This window comes from Dasypus novemcinctus, chromosome 5 (genome assembly GCF_030445035.2).
Source record: "Dasypus novemcinctus isolate mDasNov1 chromosome 5, mDasNov1.1.hap2, whole genome shotgun sequence".
Classification (NCBI taxonomy): Eukaryota; Metazoa; Chordata; class Mammalia; order Cingulata; family Dasypodidae; genus Dasypus; species Dasypus novemcinctus.
The window spans coordinates 37,149,486-37,172,184 of NC_080677.1; the positions used below are offsets into that span (position 1 = coordinate 37,149,486).

Consider the following 22,699-nt stretch of genomic DNA (forward strand, 5'->3'; position numbering starts at 1 on the left):
GCACTAGTGTGCATTCTATTTTGGAGCAGAATGGTTCATGGTGTGATTCAAATGGTATTTTCAGGGGGTGATAATGGTACAAGTACCCACTAATCAGAGTAGATGTTGACCAAAAGTGTCCTGAAGGACCTTCCTGGATCAGGTGTTAACCCTGTGTTGGGTGTATGGGATGTTTGGAGTATGGTACAAACTTTATTTCAACAATGGGTGCAGTTTGATACATACAAGAGGGATTTCAGTCTTGCAAAAATATTTGAGAGGTATTTGGGATCTGTAAAGTACTATAGAGTTTATTGTGGAGTCCTTTCCAATAAACACACATAGCATAAAGTAAGAGAATTTAAGGTATCTGACATGGGTCATTAGCATCCATTCTGGTATTTTCCCCCCTCTCCCACAGGTTTGACCCATTCTTAATGCCCAAAAAGTTCTGTGTGAAACTTTGGTGTTTTTGTCCTTATCTGAAGGACCCTCACCCCCCTTCCCATCTGGTGGAATCTTCCTCACTCAGTCTTTAGGCACATTTCAAGCCTCCTTTTCTTCTTTAACTTTTCTTTGCCTGTCCAAGCCCAGAAGCATTTCTCCTTCTTGAGGCCCTGAATGCACATTACCCATATTCTCTTGGCAATTACCAAGAGCACAAGGCAATATTTTGTTTTTCTATATATTTAGCTACTCCTGGTCCAAACTTCAACTTTCTTAAGGGTAGAGATCACATGCCACTCTTCCTTCTTCCCTACAGGCAACACTGCCATATGTAGTTATCAACCATCTACCATGCCAGGGGCTAAGGGTACAATGGTAAACCAATTTAAGATTCTGACATCCTATAATCCTCAACTGACCATTAAAAAAAAATTGATCAAGTTTATGCAATTCTTACAAGTCTCAGGCAAAGATTTGGATCTCAGGGTCCTGCTGATATGAAGTAAAAACCGTAGCTGGCTGTTATTGAGAACAGATTGAGCTGGGATGTGAGGATACACAGCCCCCTGAGATTTAAGGATCCGTTGGAACACTTTTACTCTCAGCACTCCACTATTCCTCCCTCCTGAAATGAGAAGGTAAACAATGATTCACATCATTGCAGGCCTTTATAGTTTATCAAGCACATTCATCACACAACCTCAGGCTTTCAGGGAGGGTCAGGTTCCATCACGTTAACAGAGATTCATCCTCGGGTCACCAGACTTACACCTACTTTGCAATCATAAACAAGTTTTCTCCCCTTATCCTCTAAAGATGGCTGTGCCAAAAAAGGGGTAGCAAGGGCACAATTCTGTCTTAATGGGGTTTGACTTGTAGCAGAATACCGAGCCTGTTTTGGAGCGTTTTTTTGACAAAAATAGCTTCTAGGAATAAAAATTATGATTTGGGCTGGACTGCTAAGACCGCGGGAGGAGGAAGGAGTACCCAGCATCTTAGCCCACTTGGTCTAAGCCCAGGTCAGCCCTCACTGTTAGGAAAAAGGAAGCGAAGCCAGGCTTTAGTCTAGGGGGAGTTAGGGGGGTGGGGGGTGGGGGGTCAGAAGAGGGGTTTCGTGGAGGATTCTGGGAATCCCCGCACCTGTGGATGAGCCGGTGCCCAAGGTGCCCTTCCGCCCGGTTCCTCTTCCTCTTCGGCCCGGGGAACGGCTCGGGGGGCCAGGTCTGGAGGTGGAGGTGAGCTGCTGGGAAGGGCGGGGCGGGGCGCACCTGGGCGCGGAGGGGGAGGCGCTCGGGCCGCGCCTCGCGGGGGCCGCGCGCGCGCCAATGGGCAGCAGTTGGCAGCGCGCCCCGCTCCCGAGCCGCAGTCGCGCCCTCTCGCTGCCTGGCGAAGCCGCAGACCGCGCACGCAGGCAGCGCGGTGGAGAGCAGCCTCCGCGCCGCAGCCGCCCGCAGGGCATGAGGATGGCCGTGGGCTCCGTCAAGATGCAGCCGCCGTGCGAGAGCCCGGCCCTGGCCGCGGCGGCGGCGGTGGCGGCGGCGGCGGCGGACAGCGCCCTGCGCCGCAGCCCCAGCGCCCGCGAGCTGGAGCGCGAGCAGCCGCCAGCCCCGCTGCGCCCGCGGCTGAGGGACCTGCCCGCCCTGCTGCGGAGCGGGCTCACCCTGCGGAGGAAGCGGAGCGTCGCCGGGGGCCGGGTGAGTGGCCCGGCCCGGTCCCGCCCGAGCGGGCATGCGAGGCGCGCACGTGGAGCCCGCGCCCACCCTCCCGGGCTGCTTTTGGGGGCTTCTGGAAGTTGGGGAGGTGGCGGAAGGGACGTCCTTTTGCCTGACTTGGGCCAGAAGGGGCCGGTGACGTCTGGGTCGTGAGGTGCCCACCCTCCACCCACCGTAGAGCGACGGTTGCCCCTTCGTGTAGACGCAACTGACTTAACCCAAGGGCACCTGGACTCGGGCTGCCGGATCGTGGGCATCGCGGGAAGAAGGGCCGTTTGCCTCTTCCCCAAGGGGAAGCTGCAGGTGTCCAGTGCCCAACGGTCAGCCAGTCCTGCCCCGACAGAAACCGTCGGGCCACGAGTGGGATCCCGGTTTGCAGGGGGCCTGGGACGTGAGCGCTTGCTTTGGGCGTCCCGCCTTAAGCTCTGCACGTCTGGGCTGCCTGTGGCCGCCGCTACCGCTGAGGGGGAGACCCAGGAGTTGGAAGTTGTTGGGCTAGCTCCTGGGTTCCTGCACTTACCCGGTGACGCCCCTTTTCGCAGGGGGGTGCATACACCCCCCCGCCCCGAGAATCTTAAATATTGACTTCCTGATGGTGTGTTCAGCTAGGATTTGCCGGTGAAGGAGTGTCCCTCGTTGGGTTCTAAGTGCATCTCATGACCTGAGCAGGTCCGACATGTTTTGCATGGTAAGTGTAGCAGGGACTGCCACTGCCTGCAGACTGTCTCCTGGGATCTTGCACAAGTCACTCAGCCGGCTGGGACGGGGCCTCAGGCCATGGGGCCGGCTTCTAAGATTTCCCTGCTCACCAGAGCTCTGGGGCACCTTTGGTGGTTTCTACACTGTTTTTAAAAAAATTCATCCTAATTCAGCAGTCTTTACTGAGGAGCTGCAGCAATGTAGATCTTTTTTTGGCTGTCATTTGAAAAATGAAGTCTTGCTTGTCTGCCTTAAAAGAAGACCTGCCTGGGAGAGGCATTTGCTCTTGGAAAGATGGGTTTGTAGAAACTTGAGGTTTAGAGAGAAACACTGATTTTGTTGTGGCTTCCTTTGGCTATGGAGGGTCTGAACTGATGTGGATCCTCGGCTTTCCGAGGCTGTGCTCTTCCTTTCCTGGGCATTTTCCTTCCTGTGTAGGAAGACTGAACATGGGCTGCCTCAGAAGGATGTTCTGAGGATGAGCTGGGTGCAATTGGACGTGCTTAATCTCCGGGACCACAGGAGTTCAGGGATTGCTCACAAGTAATCGTAACGTGTGGCGTGCAGGGTCACCTGCAAAGAAAGCAAGGCAATGTGTCCTAAAGACGTGATAGCTAAGTAAACACAAGAACCAGAGTTATAGACTGCAGGAATCTAGGGGAAAGTAGGTCAAATCGTGTTCCTATTTTCCTTGACAGTTACTTTTTCATGGCACAGAATACTGAAGACATGAGGGCAGCCAGGCAATCTGTGAGGAGAATTGCTGAGGGTTTCTGTATAAATAGGTCTGTAGTGTTCATTTGCATAGATGCTTGTGTTTCTCACTGCCCGGGATGTGGTTGTGTGCCTTGCCAATCTACGTTTACTGTAATATTTGTTGTGTTCTGATTGTGGTCATCTCAAACAAGAATATTTAATTAACCCTTCTTTGACTCTGATCCTGTATTATTCCTCCTTGGGACATTCCAAACACATATCATCAGTGCATGGCCCATTTTTTTATTGGTGGAGAGTTTGTCACATTTTCCAATATTGGGAACCAATAATTTTCACTATTTTCCCTCTTTCTGTTTTGGAACCACTTTTGTGATTTTGGAAGAGATTTGGGGAGAGAGAGTAAAAGGGTTAAATATACACCAGGTAGCTTGGTGACCTCTGAGTACCTGGGCTTGTCTTATTAACCCACTTGGTTAGGGCAGTGTTGTTAATGCAGACAAATCAAGGCTTAGCTCCTCTGGTAGACCTTTAGCTCTGAGTCTCACAGGGTGCCCCCGTCAGATTAGAGCCAACTGAACACAGAGACACCTTAACACAAATTCATTACTGCTGGTAGAAAAGCAGCCCAATGTGTTAAGCAAGAAGTTGGTAAGAAAGCTTGCAACTCCAGTGTCGACCAAGATTTGATCTGGGGATTCTTGTGCCTCTTGTGGCCCTGACCCCCATCAACCTGGACAATTCACATTATCTGAGCTCTTCGTGATTGTGTTGCTCAGCCTAAGTGCATTGTCGGCCGTCTCTTACAGGGAAAAATTTAACTGGCATTCAGTTAATACAGCAGAGTGTTCCTTGGTTCAATCACTTCTAATTAAATGGAATTCAAAATTCAATCTGATTAGGATCCTTTGTACCCCTCTCAGACAAATTGGGAGAGACTGAGTTCTGCTTTTGCAGGGGGACCATAGTTAGCTCTTAAAAATCAGTGGTAGGCAGTGTTTAGAATTCCTGTCGAAATCCTTTAATCTTTCTTTATTATGGAGATTCTGAGAGAATATAATAAACACTCAAGCTTCAACAGTTACCGACATTTCGCCAGTCAGGTTTCATTTATTTCCCCCTTCCCGGCTTTTGTGTGTGTGTGTGTGGGGGGGGCGGCTGGAGTATCTTACAGCAAAATCCTAAACATCAGGTCATTCCACTCATAAATGTTTCCGTTTATATTTCTGTTAATGATTTTTAACATGTAACTTCTATTCCTTCATTACAGCTAAAAGTATTAACAATAACTCCTTAATTTAATTCCCTCATTCAAATTTTCTCAAAGGTGTCTTACTTAAGGTTTGTTGGGATCAGGAATTAAACAAGGTTCACACATTACATTTGGTTGTTAAGCTTTTAAATCCCTTTTATTTTATAACATTTCCCCCTCCCTCCTTTCTTTTTTTCCTGCTGTTGATTTGCTGAACAGAGTAGGTCATTTGTCCGATAGACTAGCCTACTTCCTGGGCTGACTCCTTACTTGCTGTGGTGTTTGCCTTGTTCTTCTATTCCCCATGTCGTTAGATACAGAAGGGGATTAGATTCAGATTCAAAGGAAGCATTTTTTGTAGGTGATGCTGGGTACAACCTATTGCATCATATCAGGAGGCATAATGTTTGGATGCCTTTCTTTTTGAAATATTAAATTGATCAGTGGGTTCAGGTAGTATTCACTTTTCTGACCTTTTACTTAGTGAGTTAGCATCATAGATTATTGTAGCCTAGATTTATTTCATTAAGGGTTGCAAAATGATAATAATCTAAATCCAGCATGCATTTGTTAAGTGGGATTCTGTGTATAAAGAACTTTCCCTTACCAACTCTTTGGGTCTCTTGAAATTCAGATTGTGCAGGAAAATCAGGGAATTAATTTTTTTTCCTTTTATCAATTTTCAGAGTAATGATTTGGTGCCCTAGCAACCTCCGTAGGTAACCAATGAGCTTTTCATTTTTTTAATGAATTATTAAGATCTTAAAGTATTTGTTTTATTCCACTGCAGTCAATATTCTTTTTTATGCTCAATATGTCCTTTCCCTTTATACTTTTTACATGGCCCCTGTAGTCTGCTAGCTTTCTTGTTTTCTGGCACAAGCACAAGATGTTCTAAATTCATCTTGTCTGTTTTCTGCTTCAGAACTGAAATCAGCTGTTTTTTCCAAGGAGACTGATTATTTTTATTGAAAACCCTTCATTTTCCCCAACTTTCACCTCTCTTAGTGGCTGCGTTATTTCTACCTTGTTCTTAAACCTCGCACCTTGAGTTTTTTTGTTTTTTGTTTTATCCTTCTCATCAGGCTCTTCCTAAGACTGACATCACCTGTTCCCCTCAATAAGATAGCTGGTAACTACAATCCCTCTTTCTATATATATTGTCAAAGTGCTGGGACTGACTTATTTTGTGCTATGGCTGCTGTGATCTTTTTTGCAGTATTCTACTACCTTCTTCATTTCAAAATCTTTTTATTTACAGCAGTCAGAATGTCTTACCAATTGTGCCAACTTGACTGTTCACCAAAGTCCTCCAGGGTTCTCAGCCTTTGGATCAGACAGCAAACGAATGACCATCTCCTATCCTCCAGCCTCTTTGCTTTAGTCACTTTTCACACAGGCAGTGTCCTATGGCAGATACTCTTCAAACCTGAGAAACCAGGAAGAATAGCTTGTTGCTCTCTAAAGGAAGCTCTCTCTTTCATTTATAGTCTCTTTACCCTGATGAATCTCTTCCAAAAAGGAATCAAGGTAACGCTTTTCTTTTGTCCAAGCTGGAGTGCTTTAGATGTGACTTAATACCCTCCTCTGCCAGAAATTTGACTTTGTTGTTTGAGAGACACATACTGCTGCAAGTTGTATCGTTATGCCCCATTTGTAGTAATTTGTGCACATATTTTATAGGCAAATTATGTAATTTGTTCTATGTATTTAAAATCAATGGTTAATACCTCATAGAGTTTAATTATGTGCCATGCATATTCTGGGTAATATAATTTAATATATATATCACTTCATTTAACCCTGACAACAGGCCTGCAAGTTAGATGATTTCATACTCATTCTATGGATAAGGAAATTGATAATCTATGTAACTTCCCCAAGATCACAGAACTGTAAGGGGAGGGGGAGGTTTGAAGCTAGGCAGTCTGGCTCCAGAGTCCAGGCTCTGAATGACTGTCTTGTTTTCCTCAAGTGCATTGAGGGCAAAGGGTCTATTTACTCTTGACTACTGTAGCCTTATAGTACCTGGTGATACTTTACCACTCAGAGAATATTCAATAAATGCTGTTGATAATGCCAGACTTTACCTTTTCCTCCATTTGAACACCCAGAGGCTTGTGTTAGACCAGAGTAGTTGGTGTGTGTGTGTGTTGTGATTACAACTGAATGGTAACTAATGTGTGCTAAAATAAAAAAAGCATTCAGTGTGTCACAGGCAAACATCACCCAGGTCCACCTCGATCAAGGCCAATGCAGAAAGCTTGTGAACTCGTCCAGATTACTTTTTCTTCTCTGTGTATAACAGCCTTTCAGAAGATAAAGGCCACTAAGAAAGATATGTATCTTTCAGGGACGGTGCGTCAGATCAGCTATGAGGGACATGAGGCGATTTTATTTGAGAAATATTGAGTTCTTTGCTACTGATTGCTGGCAAAGATCAGCTAGAACTGTGATAGTATGAAGTTATGTTAACTATGGCTATAAATAAAGTAAAAAGAAAAAAATCCCATGGATGTTGCTTCCAAAAATATTTATGTGGGAAGAAGAAAATAGAACTGTAGATTCATCTATCCCATTTTAATTTCATGAGAATTTTAGCAAGGAACTCAATGACAAGTTAATACTTTATTTCTTCTCCCACTTCTCGCCCCCTACCCATCAAACACAGGCTTGGTTACATAACAGGCTCAGAGGAAAAGAGTATGGGCTTCGGCCTCAGAAAATGGATTTGAATCCCAGTGCCATCACTCTATATTTTTGAATGGGTTACTCTCTGACCCTTGGTTATTTCCTTTATGGTAGGATACACCATCTGTCAGTTTTCTTCTGATAATTGGGACAATACATGTAAAGTTTTAGACACTTTTAATTGTAGTTAAAAATTGGAGCTTATAATGTTCTTTCTCTAGATGCTTATTCTAGTCAAATGATTTTCATAGACATATTTATAGAAGTCTAAGCACAAAAATTTTGTATGCAAAATTTGCAAAAATGCATTGTATGCAATGTCAGATTCCATTTTTTAAAAAACGCAGTATCCTAACATACAGTGAATATTTTAGAGAATGTCAAAGTCCTGGTACCATAACAAACTTGTCTAAGAGAAGAATGTTTCACACTTAAATTGACTTGGCAGTAATTGGTATCTTGTCTGACTAAAATAGATGGAAAAGGTGGAAGAGAAGTCAGTTGTGATGACTTTGAGTACTTGTGATTTTTTGCCTCAATATTGCATAATCCTTGTTAGGAATACTGATAATTCCACCCATAATATGTGACATGGAAGTAGTTTATGGGATGTTATAGGGCTATAGGTGAAGGCAAAATAGAATCAATAACAATTTTTCTTGTGGTTAATCATTCTTACAATAGAACATTCATAATGAGGGTAGAGAAGGGAAAGTTCACAGACATCATTGTACCTGTGGACATGTCCATATCAGATTGAGACCTCAGTAGTCTTTTTAGGGAGGGAATATTAGCCCAATTTTTGCATAAGAGGAAACGACAGTCCAGAGAGGTTAAGTAACATTCCTGTGATCACCCAACTAGGAAGTGGCAGAGGCAGAATGGAGTCCAGGACGTGATTGTAAAGTCCTGGTCTTTGCACAATTCCATACTGTCTAAGACTATGACCTCATTGTAACAGGAGGTGCATTAAAACAATAGGTTCACAAAACATGGCAAATCTTAGTGCAAAACAGGGCTCATCTTCTTTCCAGTGTCTTCAGTAATGGCTTCTAGGATTAGTCTTTAATTACTCACAAACATGTGGCAAGGACTTGCACAGACGTCAGTCATCTCCCAGCAATACCAGCCAATGTATAAGGAATGGCCTGGGATGACTCATCCCAGGGCCATTGTTTTCTCAGGAGTTGTTGAATCTGACTAGCGCAACATTTCAAATCTACTGGGAGACTTATAAAGCAAGACAGTTCCTTTTCTGGCCTGTGTGGAAAAACTGGAGGAAGAGGGTGAATTAGTTTGGGGTAACTTGGATTAGTATTTCTGATGGGGACTTGCTTGATATTTAAGACACTTCAAGTTAGGAAGCCAGAATTATGTATACCTGTCTAACCGTTGTCGTAATTAAACATGTTGACAGTTTAATAAAATCATTGAGAATACAAATATGTTTTCATGAAATTTAACTCTTGCTTATTTGCCCTTTAATATGATGTGATTGCCTGAAGCAAATGACTTTTTAAAAAATCCCAGCACTTTTTAAGAATCAAAAGTTAGCATTCCCGAAAAATGCACATGTAGGCATAATTTTGCATTTCAGGGGGCTTGTAGATGTTCTGAAGCCTGGACCATCATAGACCCCTGATTAAAAAGCCCTTCCCTACTAACCTGCCTTCTAGAGAGCTGTACCATGGTTTTATTAATGGTTTTACCTTTTATCTTCTCTTGCTCTAAAGTTTTAATATAATAGCAAGTATTCATGCAGTTGTCAGTAATTATTTCATTGAATTAAAATATTTTATTGGTTTGTTGAACTGGAAATTGTTCACTTCTGAATGAAGCAGATGCTTCAATGAACTTTGGAAGGTGGTGATGGTAACTATTTTTTTTTTTTAACAAATCCTTATATAACATTTGAAGTGTTTTAAGAATATTAACTAATTTAATCCTTATGTGGTAGATATTCTCACTGTCTTTTTTTCCAAAGAGGAAACTGAGGCACAGAGAAATTAAGTAAGTTGTCTAAGATCACCCAGAAAGTGGAAGAGCCAAGATTTCAACCCAGGAAGTCTGACTTCAGAGTTCATGATCTAATTATTTTGTTATACTCTTCTTCAGTAAAATAGCTCATGTATTTCCTTTTTTTTTTTTTCCATTTTAGCACTTTTGAAAACAGGATGTATCTTACTATTTTTGTGATCATAAAAAGGGGTAATATTTTTTCAGTGTAAAGCTATTATTAAATTGATGATATGTCTTAAAATTGTTGGTGACATGGAATTAAGGAAATATGATAACCAATATTGTAGTTTTAAAATGTAGGTACATAGTTCATTTAAAGAAATATAAAATAAATCACAGCTTTAAAATTGTGCATACATACAAAACACATACATATTTATGAAGTATGGGAAATTAAAATTAAGATTATTTTAACAATTCGTTTGAACAATGATGTTACTTTGGTAATGATTTAAACATTAGGTAGGAATAAATTTGTAATTTTCCTACAGAAAGTATGAATAGTCTAAGAGTAATATTAAAGGTGGAAGAAATTGCAACTTTTTAAAGTGAAATCAAGTGTATATAGATAATTTATTATTGGTGTTCCCACAGATTTTTTTTTAATTTAGGAAAGTAAAATTTAAAAGTTAAACCTCCCATGTAAAATTCTTATTTTTTAGAACTGAGAACCATAGACATAATCAAATAACAATACATCTAGACTTGCCTTTGAGTCACCTTACTTTGTGTGGTGACTTGGCAGACTTTACTTTCTGTGACTCAGTTAATCTTTTTTTGTGTTTTATCTGCTTTGTTCGTGGGGCATTTGGCTTCGCTCTTGTAAAATGTTTTTCTTTTCATTTTGCACTATTTATGTTATCTGTAAAAAAAACAATTTTTTTCTCTAACAAGGCAAAACAAACCTTTACTAAAGTGAAAGAGTCCTGAAAAACAGAGCTTCTGCCTTCTAGTGTTTGTCTTCCTGTATTTTTTTTTTCCTAACTAGTTTAGCAACTTAAACTCCAACCTGATTGGTAGTTTTGCTCAGTTGAATTTGACCTTGTCAAATCATTTACCTGCAGCTGTAATGAGGTGTGCATGCAAATACTTGTGATTGCCTAACACTCACTCCCTTCGTGCTGACTGTAAATTTGCTTTACTCTTGCTTGTTCCTATTGAGTGAAGTGAGCAGCTTATCACTTCTGCTTGGTCTGACACTCTAAAAGTTGACTATAATGAAAAAAACACTACAAATGGGTCACCCATTGTATTGTGCTTTGAGTTTATACATAAATATAAAATCTTCTTTTGTAAAAAAATAGTAGAGAAGAAATGTGTGAGGGTAGCTTTTAGAGATGAGGGGAAATCTGATATGTATTTCAATCTATTAAAATAGAATTTGGATGCAGTGTAGTAGAGAGAACATTTTTATAAGTTTGTCGTTTAATGGCTGTGTGATCCAGGGTAAGTCAAATATCCTCTGAGTCTTTGTCTCTAAAGTGGAGTACCAATATTCTATCATAGGAAACTGGTGAAATAGGTAATAATCAGTTTTCATTTATTGGTCCTTGTTTGACTAGGGTCACATCCATGATCTGTCTACATTAAGATGCCAACTTGGGAAACGGACTTGGCCCAGTGGTTAGGGCATCCGTCTACCACATGGGAGGTCCGCGGTTCAAACCCCGGGCCTCCTTGACCCGTGTGGAGCTGACCCATGTGCAGTGCTGATGTGCGCAAAGAGTGTCCTGCCATGCAGGGGTGCCCCTGTGTATGGGAACCCCACATGCAGGGAGTGCACCCCATAAGGACAGCCACCCAGTGCAAAAGAAAGTGCAGCCTGCCCAGGAATGGCGCCACCCACACAGAGAGCTGACACAACAAGATGACGCAACAAAAAGAAACACAGATTCCCGTGCCACTGATAAGGATAGAAGCGGTCACAGATGAACACACAACAAATGGACACAGAGAGCAGACAACTGGGGTGGGGGGTGGGGGGGGAGGGGGAGAGAAATAAATCTTTTAAAAAAAAAAGATGCCAACTCAACTCGAAGAACACTTTGAGGCATATCTTAGACAAATGAAGATAGGGGTCTTTATAGTCACCACATCTCTTGAGTTGAGGAGAAATACGCATTATCAGAAGAGCATTTGAAGATCAGGAGGAATCTGATTAAATCACTAATCTGTCATGTCAAAAGAGTAAAAACATAAATCTGTTTCTTGGTAGTCAAATGATTGAACATAAACAGAATTCTGGGAGAGGTATCAAATGAGAACCTAGTGACAGCAACCCTTTGTATTTGTGTGATCTTACCAGGTGGTCTTACCTTCTTTTTGATAAGAAGTTTGTTGCTATTTCTTGTCATCAATGAATGCTGTTTCTTAGTCTCACATTAGCATCAATATGTGTTTTCCTTTACTATTTCAAGTTTATCACAAATCTTCAAAAACACCTGTTGATACATTCATATTTCCCATCATTCTTAGCATGTAACTCCTTAAAAAAAGAAAAAACTGCCTAGTCTATTCTCACATACCTTGAATATCTCAAATGAAGTTAGAGCTTTAAAAAGTCAGCGAATTCACATCATCAGTAGTTGGATATTTACTCTGCCATCATTTATGTAATGCTTTATATTTGCCAAGTGCTGTCACAACCATTCTTATTTTATTCTTCATAACTCTGGATTAAGATAGTCCCTTCTTTTATAGACTATGAAGCAAGTTACTGAGCTTCTCTATATCCTGCCATGCCTGTGAAGTGAAGGTCGTGCCCGTCTCACAGCATGGTGAATTAACACAAGCAGTGCTCTGAAACCGAGCTTGTTCTGTTGAGAGAGGGCCCAGGAAGTGTGAGCTGCTGCCATTGTCATTAGCATCCCTTGGCAGAAATGAAACACTTGGGCCCTGTTCATGAGCTTTGAATCAAATTGTCTAAGATCAGGGCCCTGGAATCTGTGTTTTAATAAAAACTCTAGGTGCTGCTGGCCCACGGACCACACTTAGTAGCAGCACTGGTCTAAAGGGCCTGAAAAGGTGGGGGGCTATGACTCTAAGAATGTTATTGAATTAATAGTAGTGTACCCACCCCCCATATTGGTTTCTATATAATGATTGACAGTAAAACAAAAAGTAATGAGCGCTTAGAAAACAAAGGGCCCATGGCAGCTGGGCAGGTTTATTGCCTGTTGTCCATCCATCCCCTCTCCACCCTTCTCTGCCCTGATCTTTCCCTTGGAGGCTGCACTCTCTGGACTTTTATCACCAGGCTTCCTTGCCCTCTGGCTTTGGTCGGGTTTCGTCAGTGGGAGGTCAGGAGGAGAGAGCGGCCAGGAATTTCTATCCTGCTTCATCCCTTCTGTGGCGTAGTCCTGGCCATGATACCACGGACCGTCTGTAACTACGGTTCTAGCTGGGCAATCCCTTCTCAATGGCTCCACTTCTCTCCAGCCTCCAGTGAGGCTGTGTCTTTCCCTCATCCCTCCCACCTGGGGCTGTTATTATTCGTGTTGGATCCCTGAACTCTATCCACACATCTTTGACAGGCCCTTTTCTGAGAGGACCCTTACTGAGAGAGCAGCCCCTGCAGGAGCAATGCTGGAAAGAGTGACAGATGGAGCGTGGGTTGGTGAGAAGGATTTCGTGAACAGAGTGGGCATTGGCAGGGATACAGCGAGGAAGCCCACCTGGTTCCTGAAGAAGCAAGGAGTGTAGGGAAGGATGCTGGCCTTAACCACAGAAGGTCTTGAGGGGTCCCTGGATCTCCCATCACAAGCAGTGACTGTGCTAGAACGTGGCGCAGGTCCCTGTCTAGTGTCAGGCCTCTGCAGAAACTTTTGTGGTCAGTGTTCAGAACCAGTGACGCGGTTATACGTAGACGTTAGGTTTCTTCTCTACAATTCCCTAGCCATCTTTTTTTCCCTCCCTCTGCCTTTTTTCCCCAGACACCCTAGTTAGCATTGTCAGTCTCTGCACAAGAGTTTAAAACCTTTATGTGGTATTTTGATTTTGTTAAATTTTGTCACAGTATATTGAACATGTTCTGAACTGCCTGCCTAAACTACATTCACAAAGTAACAAATAGTTGAATAGAATAATTACCCCTTCAGCTTCTTTGCCCATGGGTTCCAGTGAAGGGTGTGTCAATAAGATGAAAAACATTTTTCGTGGTTTTGGTGCCCAGCCAAATCATCTTCTACAGTAACCTTTCCACAAAGCAGAACCACAACATATACTCAAACCAATTCTGTGTGTTTAACAGTTCTTTTATATTGAAATGTCATGCTCAAGTTGACACTATTTCACAGCTTTTATAAATAATTTTGGGGTAGTTACGATTGGATAACATCTGAATACATTATGTTAATAAATGAAGTTTAGAGACAAAACAGATCTCACATTTTCCATTTTCCAGTTCTTTAGGAAGAAAGTTCTATATGAAGAAAAATTAACTCTGGATTTTTTCCCCCTTTTTCTGGGCTTTCATATATATGTGTAGGAAAACATGGACATGTGAAGGAAGTGAAGGTATGACTTCACACAACTGAAGCAAATCATGCTCAGTCAGCCTCATGTTATTTGGTGTGGCACCGATTGAAAAGTATTAGTCCGTTTTTTGCTCTGTCTTTCCTCCTTTCTGGTCATTTATCATACAAGTCACTGGGAGCCCCAAGGAGAGGAGCCCACATCTGCAGGAAGGGTTGGAGCCTTCCTCCGTGAAGCCTTCCCAGAAGTGGTGATGCTTGAGCCAAGGGTCTATTAGTGGGAACTCATCAGGGGGGTAAGAATAGGAACTCTAGTTCAAGTGGCCCTGCTGGGAGAGCCCATACCTTGTTCAAGGAGCACGGAGTGGCTCATGGTGGAGGAGCAGCTGTGAGTGGGCTCCCTCTCATGCAATGACAGACTCTGGGTTTAGGGTGGTTCTTGCTAATCCACCTTGTTCTTATCTTCAGTTTAAGTGAAAGTTCTACCAGTCTCCCTTGCTGGGGAAGGAGCTTTTTCTGTTCTGAGACTCCTGTCCATCTGTTCTTGTACCTCCTTCCTCAGTTGGGCCCCAGAACATCTCCGATTAGCCTTTTTCCTGGTTTTTAGACTCAGATCCTTACTTCCCTTGAATGAGCTGTCCATCTTCACTGGGAATTTGGTTCTTGGCTTTACCAGTCTTGTTTTCTTGCTCTCTGCTTCCCCTCGTTCCCCTCCCCCCAGCTTTTGTCCCTTATGGGCTGTTTCCCAGCATCCCTTCTCTGAATCAGCCCATCCTATTGTTTGCTCTCATGGTTTCCCTGCAAAGTACTTCTATTTCTTCATCCTCCTCCCAATCAGTTTACCTGGCCTGAGATGAGTGCCCTGTTTCATATGAAAAAGAATGGATGGGAGAATACCCTTTCCAGGAATTTAGGTGATTCAGGCCCACCTCCTCATGTTAAAGATAATAAGGTTACAACTCTCAGAATCCCTCATCTAACCCCCTTTAATGTTTTGTTTGTTTTTAGAATATTTTAAGAGCTCTCACATCATTGCTTCTCCCACACCCAAGAAGGAAAGAGGAATTTTATACAGGGCTTGAGTCAACCCCATCTAACCTGGTCTGCATTGCTAGATGGAGAGTTTGCAATGTATCATTACATTTTTTCCCTTAAAGCTACTTGCTTAATTTAATTTAATTTAATTTTTTAAGATTTATTTTTTACTCTCCCCGCCCCCAGTTGTCTGCTCTCTGTGTCCATTTGCTGTGTATTCTTCTGTGACCACTTCTATCCTTAGCAGCAGCACCGGGAATCTGTGTTTCTTTTTGTTGCGGCATCTTGCTGTGTCAGCTCTCCATGTGTGCGGCACCATTCTTGGGCAGGCTGCACTTTCTTTCATGCTGGGTGGCTCTCCTTGTGGGGTGCACTCCTTGTGCATGGGGCTCCCCTATGTGGGGGACACCCATGTGGCATGGCATTCCTTGCGTGCATCAGCACTGCACATGGGCCAGCTCCACATGAGTCAAGGAGGCCTGGGGTTTGAACTGCAGACCTCCCATGTGGCAGGCGGATGCCCTATCCATTGGGCCAAGTCCGCTTCCCGCTACTTGCTTTAAAAAGGGACTTCTGCCTTGGTCAAAGGGTGTCTCTAAGAAGTTATTGCTTTTGTAAGAACTTAGGTTGTGAAACTCAAAACCAGTTTCATTTCCTAATGGCTGAAATAAAAGTAGAAGCTTTTATTTAGGGAATTAGCCTTCAGAATACAGGGCTAAAGAGGGCAAAATAGAGAAGTTTCATGATATTGGTAATTGTTCTTTCACTGTAGTAGCTTCTTGTAATGTAGCACCTATCCCTCACATCCTGAGTTGTGATCCAGTATAGTCCCCTCCACTTTTACCTTTTCTGGTATCTTTTCTTTCTTCCAAATATCTGTATTGTGTGCTTACCCTCTGGTAGACAATGTATAAGTCAGGATAGTCTAGGGTTTGCTGCGGTGACAAAACCCAAAAAAATCTCAGTGATGTAACATAACAAAAGTTGATTTCTTGCTCACAAAAGTCCATTTTATGTCTGGGTTCGTTCCAGGAAAGCTGCCTACCCTGTGGGGCACTGGCATCTGCATCTGATGACATTTCTGTGTCATATTTTTCCATGATGACTGCAGCAGGTAAAGAAAGAATGGGGCATTATGTATGGACTTTTTTTTTTTTTTTTTGAGGTACTGGGGGTCGGAAATTGAACCCAGGACCTCATATATGGGAGGTGGGCACTCAGCTGCTTGAGCCGCATCTGCTCCTTGCACATAGACTTTTAAATGCTTCTGTCTGAAGGGACTTTTGCTTACATTTCAGGGCCAAAGCAAGGCACATAACCTTACTAATTGCAAGGTCCTAGGGAAGTGCCATCCTTCCAGAGCCCTGGAAGGGAGAAAAGCACAATTGTTAGTAAGGTCCCCTCAGTCATAGAAGTGGAGACTATAGAAACCAAGGCAGGCCAGGTCTCCGTCCTCCCAGTCCTCCCAGTCCAGGGGAGCAGACAGACATGCTAATGCTACTAGTATTGTGAGATAGTGGTGCACAGCTGTACAAATTACCAAACAGGTAGTGTAATGACTGTGTGAAAGAACAGAAGGTGCCTTGGGAGCACAAAGGTTAAGACTCTACCTCCCTGTACCTGGGGAGTGATGAAAGCTTCAGAGTGGAGGTGGTAGAAGAGCTGGGATTTGTCTGTTTGCCAGGTAAAGGTTATATGTTACCTTGGTAAGGATGGGATCTGATTTTACTTTATGTGCTGCCTAACTCTAAACTAACAATTTTGAATGCCGCTCTAAGAAATAGGCTTACCTGTTTTTGAGATGTCAAAAAAGAAATGAAAGCAATCTGTCAGCGATAGAACAGATCTGCTGGTTCAAATGAAATGCAACACGAGTATCCTTTTAATGAAGACTTGCTAAAAATACTTTTACTGAGCAATTATACTTCTGACAGTTCTTTGATGGCAAAAATTAAACTTGCTATTACAGTATGAAAAGAACAAAGCCAAGTGTAAAGTAACAATCAAGGTTAGTTATTAGGCAACAAAGGTTGCATATACAGTACTTGGGTTTGCCAAGTGGTTCTGACATATTTCACATTAGATATAAATGTATGAGGTGCACTAGCATGGCCAAGAATTTGCTTTATAGACAAAAGCAGGCAGTCTCTTTCTTAGATCACATAAAGCCAATTTCCTCGCATCTTTCACGGCTGTATCCACACTGGCCTCTTACAGGTCCTTCAGCAGCCCAGGCAAGCTCCCACCTCAAGACCTTAGCACTTGTTGTTCTCTCTGTTCCGAATATGCACGGGGCTGACTCACCTGCTTCAAGTCTTTACCCGAAGGCCGCTCTCCTGGGGAGGCCCCCTGGCTACTGTATTAAAGATGGCAGTACCTACCTGCTCCCCATGTCTTATTCCTGTCCCACCTTTAATGATTACCTTACTTATTTTGCTTCAGACCCTTCTTCTCACACTAGAATGTAAGCTTCAGGAGGGCCAGGATTATTGTCTGTTTCACAAACATCTGTATCCCCTAGCATGAGACCAGTGCCTGGACCATAGCAGATACCCAGTAAATACTTGTCAAACCAATGGGGGACTTTTTTTCCCCATAAGAGTTCCTCTAAACTGAACATGAAATTGTATACCTATGTATAGCGTTCCTTCCATGAAACCTCACCCCTTTCCTTCCTTAAGAATTACAGTGTGCCAGCTGCTCCTCCTTAGGAGAACAAAACTGAGAGCCATTCAAGCAGCTCATGGGCTGTTGTAGGAGTCCTGTTGTAAAGTTTAGTTAAATTGAGCAAGTGTTTGAATGTCTACTGTATGTAGATATTGAATAGAATTCCTGAATTCTAGAAGTCTGTTCTTTTTTAGTGTGATATGAGAGGGCTTAAGAGTTGTCTTGTTATATCATGACGTTCCATGGACAATTTCTTTCCCAGTGTGGCTTGGCAGAGTGAGTCCAGTAGCTCTCAGCTTTTCCTCTGCCACGAGACACATGAAGCAGGATCTTCACATGCTTGTCCATCCCAGGGTTGGGTTGAATTCCCAACAAATGGGAGATTTTCCCTCAAAGAATTCCATTAAACTGTACACAAAGTCACTCTTCACCTCTTTCTTTCCCATTCGAGAAAGTATATTGAAAAAACTTCATAAACTTAAGCACTTTTACTAGTAATAAAATTTTTGTGGCATACTGCAACTAATCAAACAGAGTGTCCTGATGCTTCAGTTGAGAACAATGGTCTTATGCAATTTATACTATGAGGGGTCGGAAAGGAGATGGAATTTGATTATTAGGATTTAAGAGAACTAACTATTAGGCAGAGACAGTATTTGAGGGTAGGAGTTAACTAGTTGGTAAGACTGCAATAGGTGGTGAGCGGAATAGTTCATGGCGGAAGGGGGCATGACGTGTGGTGGGGGCATAGAGCGTTGGTCCTGTCTGTGGCAGGAGTAGAGAGGGAGCAACTGTTGGATCTGTAAATTGAGGAAAGGTGATAGGTGACCTTGAGTTTGTCTTTGTATGGGTGTTGCCAGGAATGCAGAATGTCACTGGAAAACCTGTTTACTAAGGAGGCTGCCAGACTTGGTATTTAATGCTGTGGTAATAATAACTTTTTAAAAAGGAACCAACATATGACTTTAAACTTTTTTTATTTTGCCATATAAGCATGCCATATAAGCATGGTCAGTATCTCTCACCAGTCCATAAGAGAAAGACATTTTAGAATGGGATTATGAAAAACCCAACTCCAGAAAAAAGGACTGCTCTGCATAATTAAATCATTTAAATTTAGTTTCATAAGAAACTCATACATTGTCCTTATTCCATTGTGTTTCCCACTGGCTTTTGGGAACCACTTCATGTAATCTATATATGGGGTTCGAGGGCAGAATAAAGGTGACATTATAAGTGGATGTGATCTAATAGTGTAGGTGGCAGTTACTACCGGTCAACCAAGCAATTCTTTACAAAAATTAGTCTGAACGGGTGCTGTGAAGAATGGAGAAAGGAGTTTTTAGAAGCAGGAACATTGGGGAGGCAGGGAGTTTATTCCTAGGTGATGGTGGCTGGGGGTGAGTTAAGATGGAGGCACTGGGAATGAGAAGTTTGAGAGTTTGGGAAGGAAAAGATGCTAGGATTTTGTGATTTCCTTTCTGTTTTAAGGGGTAGTTAAAAACCAGCAAGAACTCAAAACCAGCTCTTGGTGTTCAGAGGAATATAACTTGTCAGAAATTTGACCAAAGATTGTCTCTCTTCTATACAGAAGGTTTCTTAGTTTTCGCCAGACATTTGCTTAAGAAATGGTGAGAAAGATGGTTTGTGTGTTTTCATGAAAAGTGGTCTCTATGTGTGTAGTCAGCTTAGTGAGAGAAAGAGGGAAAGGAGAAAATTTTAAATGACCCACAGGGTGACATTTGCCTCTAGGACATTTTTCCAAGTTCCTGTTGTTTCATTCAGGCCAGGAGAACCAGATGGCTCTCTGCAGCCTTTTTGTTGTGTCCCTCAGAGGTGACCCTGTGTGGCCCCCAGGCAGATGGGAATGGCTGCTTCCTCACCCCCAGGCCTCTCCTTCCCAACACCCTTCTTCAGGCTGCACCAGCTCTGTGCCAGGTCCCCACTGAGGCCAGAGAAGCACAGCGCCTGCTGCCCTCAGAGCCAGCCTTGGGGTAGGTGGAGGACAAGATGGCCCCGTGGGAAGAGAGGCAGCTGGCTGGAGTGAAAGGACGGGGTCACTCCCGTTACGCCGCCCAGGTTTCTGCATGTGCGAAGTCCAGGGAATTGTGGCCCAAAAACACTCATAACTACTTTTCAGTCAAGTTGGACAGAAAGCTATGATCTTCTGTAGCAACTGACCACAAGCAATCCACTTGCCTTCAGCTGGAAATGGAAAAGAACGGCAAACACAGCAATTTCTTGCTTCGACAACATTCACAGTAGTTGTTGATTCCCACCATGCGAGGTGACGATTTGGCTCCTTCCCAGTGCATGCTTGGCCCCCGCCCTCACCTCCCTCTTCCCGGTGTTAGGAAGGTAATTAATTGGCTTGTTACTGGGACAGAGTAGAGTGGAGGCTGTTTTGCTCATATCAGCCCTTCTCTGTAGCTGAATTTGAGATTGAGTCTCAAGAGAAACCAACTCTGGAATTACTGGAGGAATGTTGGGGTACAAGCTGGTTTGCAGATATACTGGCAGGCTGGAGGGGTGGGCTTCAGAAGGGACAGGACCCAAGGGCATCCTCCAGAGAAGAAGCCACAGAATGTGGGGCTTATGAGCACAAACTCTGGATGCAGCTAGCTTGCATTTTTCTGCCACTTAGGAGCTCAATGACCGTGAGCAAGTTACTTAACCTCTCTGTTCCTCCAAGGATACTTATGAATAATAAATGCATTAATATTTGTAAAAAGTGCTTAGAACATGTTTGGTAAGTCTATATTTTTAATTTGTGCATATACATGTGTGTGTTGACTTTAGCAACCAAATAAATGCCAGCTTGCTCCCTAGGCTACAGACTACACTTCCATGTCCACAGCCTTTTCTTTGCTCACAGAAGTTTTCCTTTATCACGAATTGTCAATTTTGGCCAAGGTCTTTATTTCAGTTCTGAATGGTTCCCTCAGAAACATCGGTCTGGAGACTTATTAACAATGAACGTTAACATAAAGATTTTAGTCTCTACATTTTGGGCTTTAGTTTTACTTTGCCACTCTTAGTGATAAGGACAGCCAATTTTTTTTCTGCCACCTTGTGTCTTTTCTTTTTTAAATATATACTGTTTTCATAATCATTAGTAACATCCCCTTTATTCTTCCTTCCTTTTATTTTATTAATTGAGAAACGGCCAACATGAAAACTCTTATAAAAGATAACATTCTACTTCTATGAAGGTTTTTAGAAGCACCCCCCCAACCTCTTTTTTTTCTTTATTTTAACTTTGGCATTAATATTTAGAAATAAAGAACAGGAGAGTTCTGCAATACATAATACATATTCATTTCCTTCTTCAATTTTGTTCAAAGAGAATTACATCTTTCCATTCTTTTGTTGAAATATCCTTTTCTTTGAGGTAAGATTGTTAAGCCTGTTGGTCATTCTGGCAAACCAGATCACCATCTATTTATAGAGATTTACTTTTCTGGGAAAAAAAAATAAGGTGGCTGTTTATCCCATGCATTGAATATGCTGTTTGGGGGTCTCAGTGTTAGTGGGTTAGTGTTTCTCTCACTCTTATTATGTACATTATATATATATATATATATAAATATATATTCAGCATAATTTTGAATGTATAAGTACTTAAATACTTAAATATTTATTGACTACTTTGAAGATTCAAAGTAGCTTAAAATATACATTTTTCATTGACAATTTAACATGAGAATTGTAGAATCATTATAATGAAGTATTAGAATTTACTATGAATATAGATCATAACTTCATGGGCTCCTATTTGATCTTATTTGGTAGGCATTATTAGGGGATGATTCAAAGCAGTTTGTTTCATTATTTACATGTATATGTATATGTGTGTGTCCTCGGCCACTATATATAATGTATTCTTTACTACGGTTTGCAGTAAAAAAAGCTTGGAAGCCACAATCTATTCCAGTTGTGTCTTTGTGGTCATACTAGCTGTGGTCTCTAGTCTGTAGCAATCGATTGCTCCCTCAGGCATAGAAGAGCCGTGAGAAAGCCCAAGAGTAGGTGGTTAAAGATTTAATGGATCACCTGATGGTTAATAGGACTACGATTGTGTAGAAGTGTTTGTTGTCCAGCTGGAGATACAGAGGACTTAAGTGAGGGTTATTTGAAAGGGATTGCCTGCCATGAGTCATGGAATTAATGTATAATTGGAAAGCTTTCAAAAACAAGTTGCCCTATGTGTGTCAGATAGAGTCAGTAATAAGAAATGGGGATAGGTTTTTGAAAACCTTTTGCTAGCAATGAATCTTGCCTACAGAAATGTGGGTGAGAGGGGAGGGATAAAGTGTTTTGTGAGGAAAAAAGAAAGTTCTGTTCTCTGCAGGTGGAGAAGTCCTAATTTTACCTTTATATTTAAGGCTTTATTTATACGAAGTCTTCTGAGCTGCATTTAAGTACATTTATAAGAAGGAAACATGGGTACACAATTATGTTAATTAACTCCTCGAGCTTCATTTGCTCATCGCCATTTAAAACCTCATTGAAGTTAAGAATTAGGTTTGACAAGGAATTAATTCATCACATGCCATGGAGGCTCAGACAATTCCCAGGCAAAGTTGGAATCCCCTAGAAGAGAACATTCAACCTGGAGGCCCTCTTGCTTTAGTTAGGCGCTTATTTTGTTGGCTTTGGAGATTGTCATTTGTAAGGAATTTGTGAATTTCAGGATCTATCAAAAATTGCTTTAAAGTTGGAAGAGTATAAAAGCTTTATTTTAGGAATGTTTTTACCCAAAGATTATAACAATATTTTAGTTTTCTACGTTCTTCCATTACTTTCAACTAATATCTTCTATTCATGGCTTTTGAAACACATAAGAGAAATTGAAATAAATCCTTGGTTGCCTTCTCTTTTCTGAACATACTTCTTCCTTGAAAGTTCTTGGTCAGCTCACTATCTCCTGCAACAGTTTTTCAAGGGGTCTTTGCCTTTTATTGCAATGGACACACAAGTTAATATCAAACTCAAGAGGATATAGAAATGCA

General features: G+C 42.1%; 1 protein-coding gene across 4 annotated transcripts in view; it reads left to right on the forward strand.

Annotated features, from left to right (window-relative positions):
* Nucleotides 1-1,406: 1,406 nt before the first annotated feature.
* The window catches only part of RAPGEF5 (Rap guanine nucleotide exchange factor 5), a 232,817-nt gene continuing 211,524 nt past the window's right edge, over nt 1,407-22,699 (forward strand). Inside the window, exon 1 of one of the 4 annotated variants that reach the window (XM_058296892.2) lies at nt 1,407-1,661. Coding sequence is in view for 2 of the 4 variants with exons in the window: in XM_004461331.5 (XP_004461388.2) it covers nt 1,884-2,120 (237 nt within the window). In the remaining 2 variants the exon portion in view is untranslated. The other 3 variants (XM_004461331.5, XM_023589624.3, XM_071215119.1) reach the window with 3 other exon arrangements.